This window comes from Protopterus annectens, chromosome 10.part0 (assembly GCF_019279795.1).
Source record: "Protopterus annectens isolate FY-2018-M chromosome 10.part0, PAN1.0, whole genome shotgun sequence".
NCBI classification, from domain to species: domain Eukaryota; kingdom Metazoa; phylum Chordata; order Ceratodontiformes; family Protopteridae; genus Protopterus; species Protopterus annectens.
The window spans coordinates 960,623,640-960,636,753 of NC_056744.1; the positions used below are offsets into that span (position 1 = coordinate 960,623,640).

A 13,114-nucleotide genomic window follows, 5' to 3' on the forward strand; every position below is an offset into this window, starting at 1 on the left:
ATAATGGACTGTAGAATTGTGCATATTTACTGATAATGGTGGACTGTAGAATTGTGCATATTTACTGATAATGGTGGACTGTGGAAGTCTGAGTAGACTTTTATGATAAATGTTCTGAACTGGACAGTTTTGCCATTATGGGTGCATGCATTTTGTTTCATTGCTTACTGGAAAAATGTTCAAAACAAATTTAAAACGCCCTCTAACAACTGTACTGTATTGTACAAGGAATATAATTTAGTACAATGAGGAAGGTGTATCAAAGAGCACATGTACGTTTCATATGCAAGGGGCCTATGATTTGAAAACAGCCCAAAATTAATCTTTATCTGCCACTGGCAAAATGTATTTTCTTTGAATGTGGGTTTCAATGCTGTTTCAATGAATGTGAGTTTCAAGGGCAGATAAGTTTTAATGCTAAGTTTTCATTGTGAGATTGCATTGCTTTGTTTAGCAGATTACTTAGTGTTCGTGCTGTAAAATACAAAATAAAACTTTCAAATGAAGTCCAACTCATCATAGAAGTAAAACAGTATGCACATTAGTGTTTATGGTAAATGGAGTGAAATAGCCAAGTAATGGTTCATTGGAATGGCTGCAGAGGCTCCATTCAACCATGATTTTGTCAGGGGGGATGGGCAGCAAACTCAGACAGGCCCAGCTGAACTATACCTCCCAACTGTCCAGATTTTCAAAAAATTAATAGATTTTTGCTTCTTATTTTTGGTTTTTTCTTCATAACATTTGTAGTTTTCTGGCAAATCATTTAGGAATTAAGTCACTAAATAATGATACACTGAGTTTCAGACTTCATAACCTTCAGAAAAATGCATGCTAAAGTAAGAACTGTTATTCTATCAACTGTCTCAATTTATACAAGAGCAATTTTTAGTACTGTTTATATGTTCCCCCAATATATTTGGCCTTGTTCAGATTTACTGCATTAACAGGTTGAGAAGTACATGCAAATAAATTGCTTTATAGAATTAGGCATAGCCAACCTCTCAACTGTCCCCGATTTTGGCTCAAAATGTTGCTCTTCCCCCTAATAATCCCTCTGCAAAATAGCAATTTTGGAAGAAAACATAGAGGGTTTACAATTAAGAAATAACTGTTATAATCAAAGTTATAGATTACTTGAAATGCATGTAGATTATTTTATTTTGTCAGCTGCTCAAGTTAGCAGTACTAATATTAAAGTGTCCCTTCTTTGACAGGTTCCCAGCTGTATTGTGTGGCTATTTTATATTTTTGTATCACATTTTTGGTCCATTTTTCATAAAATTGTGTTTTTTGGCAAATTAGTGACAAATCACTAAAGATTGAAGTTAAAAAATAATGACAGACGATTTGAGTTTCAGATTTTATACCCTTCAGAAAATTCATACTAATGCAAAACCTATTCTATTATCTTTCTAAGTTTATTAGAGCAATATTTAAAATTTGTCCTTATTTTTGGGCCTTTGTCCCACTTCTGTGTATGGCTTTGTCCAGATTTCTTGCTCTGAGGTTGAGAGGTATGACAAATGTGTCAGGGCCATCACAGTCAGCCAGAGACATTTCAAATTGTGACATACTTGTTGCACCCCACTCCCCATGTAGTGGCTCTGGATGTGTCCAAGCAAGGCAAGCAGTAGTTATGCAGTGTAAATGTGCAGTGTGTCCCCCCATCCAAGGTAGACACAAGTACTACAGTGGCTTTTCATCTGTCCTTGATTTTGCAGAACGGTCTGGTTTCTGTCATATTTTTGTACTGTTGATTTATGCTTATTACTCAGATTTATGCTTATTACTCAGAAAGTGCCTGTTGCTCTGTGTTTAAGTAGCAATGCTTTAATGACCATAAGGTAAGCCTGTCTGAGATTGTAAGATGCAAGTAAGCTTTAATAAGCATACTGTTAAAGAATTGCCAACATTGAAAGCCTTTCTGTTGTTGCCATGCAGAGAATACTTGACTAGATAATGTATAAGCCTTGGGTATTAAAGACAGGATTCCATTTTAAAAAGCTCATTACAGTTGTTGGAGACTTCCAGTGATCTCTACAGACTTTACCCGTAAACTAAACAGAATGCCAATCATGTGTGGTCCATAACCTGTACAGTAATCCTTTAAGCAATGTATCTTGAGCTTGTTTCTTGTTTGCTTTTCATTTTTTACTTTGATCATGTTTTCCCCATGAAACAAGTAGATAGTTGGCAGGCAGCAGGTCTTTTTTGGATAAGAAACATTTTTACAAGTGGGGGCATCACAGAGATTTCTACTTTCAGCATGTTACTTGGTACTTTAATAAAGCTGAATATAAATTATAATTAGAACTGCAGTGCAAGGAGTTGAGTGCTTCTGGTTTTTCTTATACTTGACTTTGACTGGCATTCCAGTAATGTATTTAAAAAGTAATTTATTTTTTCATGCCTCACAACCTTTTGTTTCCATTTAGATATTAAGTAAGCTGTCATGCAGCCAATGCATTGAAATATTTTTATTCTTCTACACTTATTTTTGTCTTGACTGGACTCTCATAATGATGGTTTGCCACCAAGGGCAGCGTATTTAATTAGTTAGTTTTTGTGGTTTTAGCTCCTCCCCTTTCTAGTTGACCACACCCCTTCTCCTTGACCTCACCCATTCAGCTGTCTCCTGCAGCCCCCCTTTGAATTGAAGTCACCTGCCGCCACTGTGACATACTGTGACATACTGAAGACAACATAGTTAAAAAATTTCACATATAGATTATCATGTAATTTTTTACTAAAGTTCATTTTAGGTTCATGCATAAATTTTTTGTCTTCTTTTTACTCTGCATGATTATCTGCAAAGGTAATAGACAGGAACAAATTTCATATAAATAAATGGAATTTTTGGAAAAATAATACATGCAGAATAATGTTCAGGAAGATGAGTGAGGTTTAAGTGAAGACAAAAAGTGAGCAAATTATGTGATACTGCAGCGACTTTAAATTGCTAAAAAGAAATCATATATGGATACTGCATGAGGACAACAATAGGACCTGTTATTCATAGGATCATAGGAGGTTACCAGGCTATTGGCCCTGAGGCCCTTATAAGCCTAGCTAAGAGTTTAGCCCATGTTTAGACAAGTCAGCACCTGATGCCCCTGTCCAGCAGGGACATGGGTGGAATCCCAGGGATGTATTTTCTGTTTCCCATCCAGTTTTCCAGGTTGCGCTTAAAAAGGTTAAAGAGGTACTCTGCTTGACGTGGAGAGGGAGTCTATTCCATAGATGGGGGAGTCTCTGGGGCACATATCTGTCCCACCAACAAATCCTGTTGATGTCACAGACCAGGTTGAGGCCACATGTACAAGTTACTCGAGTGGAGCTTGACTTGCAGATATGCAGCAGTGCAATCAAGGTGGGGTCCGTGATCGCCATGTATGCCAGACAGAGGTCACCTTTGAGGAGTCTGTATGAAACTGAGTAGAGGGATAGGGCTTTTAGCCAATCTGTGTATGGTAGATGTTTGAGGCCCTGGATTCTCCTGGTGAGGAACCTCTGTGGTTTCTCCAGCTGCTGCATGTGCTTTACAAGGTACATACCAAAAGGGGTGTTGTACTCAATAATGGGCCTTATAAGGGAAGAATACAGGGATGTTATGACCTCCTTGTCCCTGAATGAGATACCCTTACTTATAAGGTAGGCCATGTAGAAGGCTTTCCATACAACAGAAGCAACATTGTGGTCAAAAGTCAGGTTGCTATCAATGTGTATGCTCAAATCCCTCACAACTGATTGTGTGCTTAGGAATTGTTATTAATGTGATAATTTGTGGGGACGTCACTTTCCCCAAAGGGGATGATGATGCATTTTTCGGTGTTCAGCTTGAGGCCATGTTTCTGGCACCAGTCATTTGTCTGAGTGAGACCCTCTTGGAGGATGTCTACATCACTAGGGGAATCGATGACAGCACCCAGCTTGCAGTCATCTGCAGACAAGATCAGCCATAGTCCACTGGTTTTGGCCTGCACCTCAGAAAAGTATATCCCAAATAACAGATGCCCTGAGACCAAACCCTGGGGTACGCCGCTTGTTACAGGTCTACTGCTTGAGGTGGCTTCCCCTATTTTGACTAGGTGGGTTCTATCAGTGAGCTAGTTTACTACCCATCTGGTAACATACAGATTGATGCATAGTTGAAAGAGTTTATCTATTATGCCCAAGTGGGGAATAGTGTCAAAGGCTTTGGCCAGGTCAAGGTAGGCAGTGTCCGCTGTCTTCCCCTTGTCCATGGCTTTGGTGACTGTCTCAAAGAAGTCTGCCAAATTTAGCAGATGTGACCTCCCCTTGATGAAGCCAAACTGTGTAGGATCAAGTCTTTGGAGGTTGCCAATGTCCTTGTTAATGAGGTCCATGATAATTCATTCCATGGCCTTGCAGATCAGGTTAGTTAGGCTGATGGGTCTATAATTTCCCAGATTGGTGGACATTCCTCCTTTGTGTAAGGGGATGACAGTGGCTGTCCTCCACTCAACTGTGATTAAGCCAGTACTCAGGCTTTGGTTGCTTAGGGTGCCTAATGGTGCTGCAAGTTCCTGCTTGAGTTCATGTAGGATGCAGCCTGGTATGTTATCGGGTCCCATGGAGTCTGTAGTCTTGCCTTTGAAAGAGCAGTGATGACCTGTTCCCTAGATATAAGGGGAATGGGGCAGATACTGGAGATGTCCTGATTTACTGATGGGGGGACAGAGGGGTGAAGATTTCAGTGAATCTGTGAGCCAGCAAGTTTGCTATATCTACAGCATTTGTATATGTGTTGTCCTTGACCACCAGTTCTGAACATATGCAGACATATGTGAAGAAGGCCTTATGATTGTCTCTAGTAGTTGTAGCCAATTTGGACTTGAAGTTTGCTTTCGAAGATTTCACTAGTGCTCTTATTTACTTGTTCAGGCTAAAGAGACATTGCTTCCAATTGGGCACCTGCTCCTTCTTAGTCTTGGACAGCAATTTTTTTCATTTTGTTATAGAGTTTACTTATTGCAGATGTCCACCAGACAGGTTTACTCTTCCTTGTGGAGGTTGATTTAGTCCTGTCAGGTATTCCTGATTCCATGCATCTATATAAATGTTTGTATAGTGCTTTGGTATAGTTTTGGATATTGTTGCAAATTCCTACAGAGGTGGCGGGGGCTGTGAAGCTGGTTATACCATCCCTCAGGAGGCTGTAATCAGCTTTGGAGAAGTTTTTATGTCTGATCCTAGCTAGACGTGGGTTGGAGGAGATGGTGACTTCGAAAGTGACTGCTTTATGGTCGGATCTTACCACGGAGAATGATACTATAGGAATGTTGCAGTGATTACTCATGTTGGCTAATACCAAGTCCAAGATATTATCACCTCTTGTGGGGGTATTTTCTGTTAATGTATTTATACCCATGTTATAGCTTAAAATACAATGATTTAATAAAGAGGTTTACAAAACATTGATGTCATCATCGGCATAGAAGGCGTCAAACCAAAAGGCAATATTCCTGAAGCTGAGGTCACAACTGATGACACTTTTGCCAACATAGATTGGCTTGCTATGTTCTTCACTTGAAGAACTAAGGGATGAGGCACTACATCAGGAATGGGAACCAGGCATTAGACGAGCCAACTACACCTCTGCAAGGTAGTTCTGCAGCTGCATGTATGAACTAGCCAATGCAAATACATGTTTTTCAAATTTGTCCCTCATTCTGGACTTTCCTATCTAGAAGATGAACAGCTGGGTTTTTGATAAATTAGTGCATTTTGCAGGACTGTATTGGAGATAACGGTATCAGACTTGGAAATCTCTGCCAAACTGAATGTTTCATTAGTTGCCCAAAAATACAGACAACTTTCTTCAAAACAGGGCCAGAAAACCAAGTTAGCTTTTTTAGGAAAGGAAGCATCATGTCTGTATTCTCCCATACAACTTTGGTGTATCATTTAATGTATTTACTATTACTGACTAAAGACATAAGCCGCTGTGGTGCAGCAGTAGCATTGTTGCCTCACAGCAAGAGGTTCTCCTGTTCGATTCTCGGCTGGAGCGCCTTCTGTATGGAGTCTACATGTCCTCCCCGTGGTCAAGTGGCAATCGAAAGACGTGTAGAATGGGCGTTCCTTCGCTGAAGGCTGGGTGTCGAGCTGGCACCTCAGCACCCATAAAAAATCTACTGCCAATCATTAGCAGACTGGAGTTCAGATGTGGCGACCCCTAACCGGGAAAAGCTGAAAGAAGAACTATTATTGACTAAAGACAGAACCAACCAAGAGGATTACAAGGCAAATCTACAGTTCTTCTCTAAACCTTATTTGGACCAAAGGAATATGATCAGTTACCAACCTCTCTTCTAATGCAATAACTACAAATATTCCCCAAATTTGGGTGGGGGGTGATGGAGAACATCTGACATATTCTTACTCAGCAAGGTTTTTGACTGGAGATTCTAGATAAGATTCAATGCTTAGCCTTCTGAACAGCCTTGCCTGAGACATTTGAGTAGAAACTCTGAGTCTGACATGTACAGCTGTTTTGGTTGTGAGTAGAGCTGTGTGAAGATCAAATGGAAACTAACAACCAAACATTCTGCAGCTGAAGCAACCTTCTTTTAAAAGAAAGTCTGTCACATGCTTGGAAACATCAAAGAAAGGACTGGAGAATGGCTGTTAACAATGATGGGAATAGTTCCAGAGGTACTGGTATCTCAGAACTGATGAAAAATGATGCTCAAATATTACAGTCATAGCAGGAGAAACAGTAAGGACAAACTTTTCTGGAAAGAAAACATTTAAACTTTTTAATGTTTGGAAAGGTAGTAGCTTCCGATCCTTTTTCAATAGTAGGATGCTGTTCTGCTATACCATCAGGAGAGGAACCAAATGGTTCATTGAATTTTCTTTTTGATGGAGTGGCAGATAAAACCTGGGACAGTAAATGCAGTGACAGATTTTGATGATGCTCTGTTGAGTTGCCTTTTTAAATTCAGCATAAAACATAAAACAGGACATATTGTGAGTTCCCCTTGACAAAACAGTGAATGTGTTTACTGGATGGAGGAATAGCACAAGTAAAGATAGGTTTACATGTAGCAAATATATGAGTATGGTTTCCCCTGGAGCAGATAGTCAACAAAAGGACTTTCTGACAGGAAAGTTACATGATTTTTAATTCTTGTGGCTTAAAATCCAGATTAAAGAAAAATAGAAAAGGGAGAAGAGAAGAAAACAGCTTGTAGTCGTGTGCAGTACCAACCTGTTTTTGGAGAGACTCACCTAAAAGGCAGAAAGGCAGCCTGGGGTGGTTTTTCTGTAACCAACTTCAAAGGGCAAGAAATGGCAACTGGAGAGTGTTAGATTTGTGATATATATGATGGTAATGCAGACGTTTCCAGGCATTCTAGGTTCTGTTGAGGGATTCTAATGTTTGTGGTACTACTCTTAGAGGTTACTAGAGATGAATCGCTTCTAATCAGATCTGAAGTGATTTGCTGAAGAAAAGAGAAATGGAGAAAATTACAGAGTGGCTCTACAGTATGTTGAAGTAGAGGAGTTACTAAGAAAGCATATTAGTCAAAGGAAAAAACAAGACTAGTAGACAAAGCGGAGAACTAAGATCAGAGTAAAGTAGCAAGTTATTTACCCACCTCTGTGGCATATAGGGCTGAGGCCCTGACTGCAACCCAGACAGCTAGAGTTTGAGTAGCAGTTCTGGTGCTTGGAAGATCCCAGGTGGAGGGGTGGGGAATGGGAGTGATTGGCAGGATCCGCTCACCCATTTGGGGGTAGTGGGAGGGCAGCTTCCTGGTTGGTCTGTGCTCCAATGTAAACAAAGGCTTGCAGAAAGCCACAGACTGGGGGAAGTAGGCTTGAAATCCCAATCCAGTGATGACAGCTCTCACAGGTCATGCATGTGGAAGCATGCCCACATCAGGGAGTGGGTCCTCAATTCCACAGTGACTCAATGCCTATGACACCACCAGTGAAGGGGTTAGAGTGGGTTAAGGTAAAGAAAACACCTCCATAGCCTGTTTTGGGAATGGTACAGGCAACTGATTGGAGGGAGTGCATGTCACATAAGATTGATGGATAGATGTTTTTCAGGTCACATGGGTTAAGCCAAAGCAACCAAAATGATCAGGTTAAGCACCCTTGGTCACAGCCAGATTAGAGGAATAGGTCTCTTACTGAGCCCAGGCTAATAAGTAGGTCAGATAGGTAAAATCTGATGAGAGATACACAACTTCATAACATAAGCCTATGGAAGTGGTGTCAAAGACAGCGTCACCATAGCACCCTCTTAGCTGTCTGGATGGTGGCCCTCCCTGGACTATTTTTGTCCTGATTCTGGGTAAGAAAGCCATGGTCTTAAACGCAATGCTAAGAAATGAAATAATTATACCCTTTGGGAAGTCAACCATCCCTGCTAATTACCATGGGGATAATACACCCCTAAGACTTGACCCAATGGTCAGAGATCTGGGTATGCACATAGACAGTAGCCTTACTTTTGAACACAGTCTGACCAGACTGTTGAAGAAATCCTTTTATGCTGTGCAACTTGTAAGTAAGGGCATGTCATATAGGTCCAAAGAAGTCATTATCCCACTGTACTCTACCCTTATCAGACCAATCATAGATTACAATGCTCCCTTCAGTATGTACCTGACCAGACATACGCAACAACTAGAGCAACCTCAGAGGTTCCTTACGAAAAGACTAGAAGGCATAACAAACCTGCCTTAGGCAGAGCACCTTAAAGCCCTTTCCCTCTACTCAATCCCATATAGATTGCAGAGGGGTGATCTATGCCTGACTTACAAGGCATCTGCAAACCCTACACTTAGGATCCTCATGCATGTTCATAAGTCAGACAGTACCAGAAATACAAGGTCTAGGGGCCTGAATTTTGTCTGTGATTTAAATAGAACATACTAGAGAGACAAATATATTTCCCAGAGAATGCCCTTTCTATGCAGCAGACTTCCCATCCATGTTAAGCTGAGTTCATCTATTAGCCAATTTAAGTGCAACCTCGACTAGTAGATAGGGAATAGGAACTTTACACAGGTTCTAGCACCCATATCCCTTTGGACAGAGGTTGCTTATAAATGCTTGACCCACAATGAGTCCTATTTTGATACAGGACATCATTATTCTTTCGAGAAAACTTGACTAGGCTTAGACAGCCCCTGCACCTTCCCACGGGGTCAATGGCCTAGTAAAAATCTATGAATCTATGAAAATCCCCTGGTAAGTGAATGAATGGACATGTCTGCTTGGAATAGGCTTGATGATCAGCAGGCACAAGGTCAGAATACAATAGGGGCAAAAACTATACAATGTGGTAAAAAATTAGAACTGTTATGTTGGTTGATATATTTTGACTCTTTGGGACCAAACTCTGGGGCTTATAATACCTGTACGAATGGGAATAGGGAAAAGGGGAATTGCACCAGAGTCTTGAACAGATCCACAACTTTTTCTCTGAATGGAGCTCATTTCACAAATACTCATCATTGCTCATTACTGACAGCTGAAGCACACAAACACTCAAACCACAGGCATTTGATGTAGTTCAGTTACCAGTAAATGAATCACAATACAAAAAACGTTGAACGTATTTTTCTAGAGGGAAAAGCACCCAAAATCTCCAGATTAGAGGCTTTGTCCTCCCAAACCTATACTTTATTACTGTCCCTCCAATGTCCCTGTACCCCAAAGAATGATCAGTGACATACCTCTCAACCTCTTAGATCAAGAAATCTGGACAAAGCCATAAATAATGGGGGACAAAGGCCCCAAAATAGGGACAATTTTTAAATATTTCTGTTACAAACTTAGAAAGTTGATAGAATAATAAGCTTTGCATTAGCATGAATTTTCTGAAGTGTATGAAGTCTGAAGTTCAAGTGAATGTCATTATTTTCTGTTTTCAATCATTAATTATTTGTCAATAATTTGCAAGAAAAACAGACCAAAAATATGAGGCAAAAATCTCGACATTCTGCGAAAATCTGCACAGTTGAGAGGTATGAATTCAGTGACAACTATTAAAACATTTATTTGCTCTTTCTCTTGGAGGCTGTCAGCACAGAGAAAGTAAAATGCAGCATATTTCAAGTATTAAAGAATTAAAGACCTAGGAAATTGACTCTCTCAACTTCAAACTAAAAATTTCTAGTAACTCTATCTTTTGCTTTTAAACTACTTAATTATTTCTGTCTCACATTTTATATACCTGTACTGAAGAAATTTGATAGTCTCTGTTTTCACCTTTTGAACTTACTGAAAAGATAGCCTAAATGCCTGTTTTAGTTGCGTCTTAAATTCCCTATGTAATTATGAATGCCTGTTTTAGTTGAATCTCAAATTACCTATGTACTTTGACCTGTACTGTAGAAATTAGATAGTCTCTGTATTCACCTTTTTGAACTTACTGAAAGGAAAGCCTATATGCCTGTTTTACTTGTGTCTTAATTCCCTATGTAATTTTAAATGCCTGTTTTAGTTGTGTCTTAAATTACCTATGTACTTTGAATGTATTTTTGTTATTATGCATTAGATAGTGGAGCTTTTCTCCTCGGGCCTCCACTGAAAATGGACATGTATCCAGTTGGACTAGCCCGGTCAACAAATGTAAAATAAAATAAATAAATAAAATAAAGTATATTGCTTCTCTATGAAGCAATTAAATATGCATAAGAAAATGTCATTACAAACGGCTCGGCTGGAACACCAGTAATGCAAGCAATTGTGCTTCAAGTGAGTGCTGAGTAGATAGGCATACAAATTACCTTTTCTTTCATCAGACTTTATCATATGTCCATATTTTGCCCATCCTTCAAAAGTAAGGATTCCTATTATTGATCAGCTACTTCTTCTGTAAAATTAACTGCCCGGCCATATCAAACCAGAAAGCAATGTGAATTGTACTTATTCCAGTACAGAGCTAACCAAATAATACATAAACTTTTCTTTGCCCATGAGCAGCCAATTGGCATTTAAGGCCAAAATGCTAGTGTCTTACCTATTCTTTGCAGGAGTAAGAGAGAAAGGGAAAGAAACAATGGCACGGGTAGGGAAGAATGACTGACCATGCTACCTTGGAAACAGAGGCAACCATCTAGGTCTTTAACATTATGTAGGGAAGAGCAACAACACCAAAGGTAACAACTGAGGAATTACTTGGGTGGTGCAAAGCTTGCATTATGTTGAGAAGGATAGTGAAGGAAAACATCAAATGATAAGGTTCATACTCAACTAGTGACACCAGGACTAAGCAGGTTCAGGGACTTTAGGTGGAAAATCTAGTGATGGTAATGATAAACAGCTTGCAGTACCCTTCCTCACAGGTACACTATGCATAAATACCAGCTCCATATGAAGCTACATGAAGGGGGACAGAGAAAAGGACCATGAGTAAAGCTATCAAACAAGCAGTAAATTAAAAACTCCTGAAAAATGAAGTTTTATATATCTCACTTTTACCTTGTCCAGATCCTTTCAAAATCATTGGCTGTAGCAAGACAGAAGCATTATATATTATAACCTCGCCAGACCAAAATATTTAGACCATAGAGTCTGAGTATTTCTAGTCTGGCTCCAATAACATTTAATATAATGTAAATTAAATCCATATTAATGCTGGTTTATTCTGCATTTGCCTCTACAGCACAGTTAAACATACAGAACATCTAAACTGGCAGTAACTCAAATAAATTACTATGCCCAAGTAAGTCTACAAGGATACCTGAAAGGTAGGGATGCACGAGCCAGACCTGGCCAGAGACCAGCAATATTCCAAGATTTCAGTCCTCTGAATCATTCCATGCAAAGCAAACCTGTAAAATGGGAGTCTGCAGAAAAAAAAATACGTTATAAAATCAGTCACATGTTTATATTTTTTTCATGCTACTGACTAAACTCCTTATAGTTTAATACAGCTTGTGTTCCTTCAACCGGTTCCATGACTCTTTATAATCCACTAAGAACCAGGGAAAGAAAAATGTCTATTATTTTCAGAATAAAGGTGAGAAGAACTCGGGGAGGGGCAGACAACTCATTACAAAATCACAAAAGAAAGGCAAAATAACTGACTTACCAAGATGAGTAGAATGAAACCATAGACTGGGAGCATTACTCTAGCTCCAACACCCTAGCCCAAAGGTTCCTAGAATTTATAAACTCAAATGCTATGGAACAACTTGTTGCCACTCCCACAAGAGGGGAAAACATACTGGACCTGATCATCACCAACATGGGGACTCTATGCTCCAGACCAGAAGTGTATCCCTCACTGGTAAGATCAGACCATAAACTAATCTCACTGGATATTCACATCCCGACCCCACCCCATGCCCAGAAAACCACAGTGAAAAACTTCTCTAAAGCAAATTTCACACTCCTCAAAACCGAGGTGGAATCCTTCAAAGCCCCCGGGCCTGTGGATAATAAGGCCCAGACCGCAAAATCCTTTATAAACGTATTCTATGAACACCTTCAGGAATGCATGGATCATGCAATCCCAAATAAAACCAAGACCCAATCCTCCAAAGGCAGACGTCCTGTCTGGTGGACCCCAGCCATAAACAAACTATACAATAGAAGGAGAAAGCTACTACATGATAGAGCAAAATCCCAAAAAGGGAAGGCATCTCTGATCAGTATTAGCAAAAAACTACGGGCACTCATAAAATCGTCTAAGGCCAGCTTCGAGAGAAAAATTGCACAGGACACTAAGGATAATCACAAGGCTTTCTTTAGTTATGTTAGAAACCTGGGTGGGAATTCCCAGATATGCTCAGAATTAGTCCAAAATGACAAAAAATACACCGAACCCACAGACATTGCCAACATCTTAGCTGACAGGTTCAGCGCAAACTTCTCTCCCACCAAAGGGCTAATATCTATCCCAGCAGAGTGCTGCCCCCCTGACATCTCAGATGCTCAGGTAAGAGCTGCCCTCTCCAAAGCAAGAAACACAGCATCAATGGGACCAGACGGTGTCCCGGGCTGCGTCCTACATGAACTCCAAGAAGAGCTAAACCCAAACCTAAAATTACTGTTCAATCTCAGCCTTACTACAGGATATGTACCCAAAGAGTGGCGTACAGCAACAGTGGTCCCT

The 13,114-nt window shown here is 40.0% G+C and overlaps 1 protein-coding gene across 1 annotated transcript in view; it reads right to left on the reverse strand.

Annotated features, from left to right (window-relative positions):
- LOC122813417 (protein transport protein Sec16B-like) overlaps positions 1-13,114 on the reverse strand; it is a 1,253,021-nt gene that overhangs the window by 427,737 nt on the left and 812,170 nt on the right. The window contains exon 15 of the mRNA XM_044085733.1: positions 11,738-11,843. Coding sequence (XP_043941668.1) covers positions 11,738-11,843 — 106 coding nt within the window. The remainder of the gene's footprint in view (positions 1-11,737; positions 11,844-13,114) is intronic.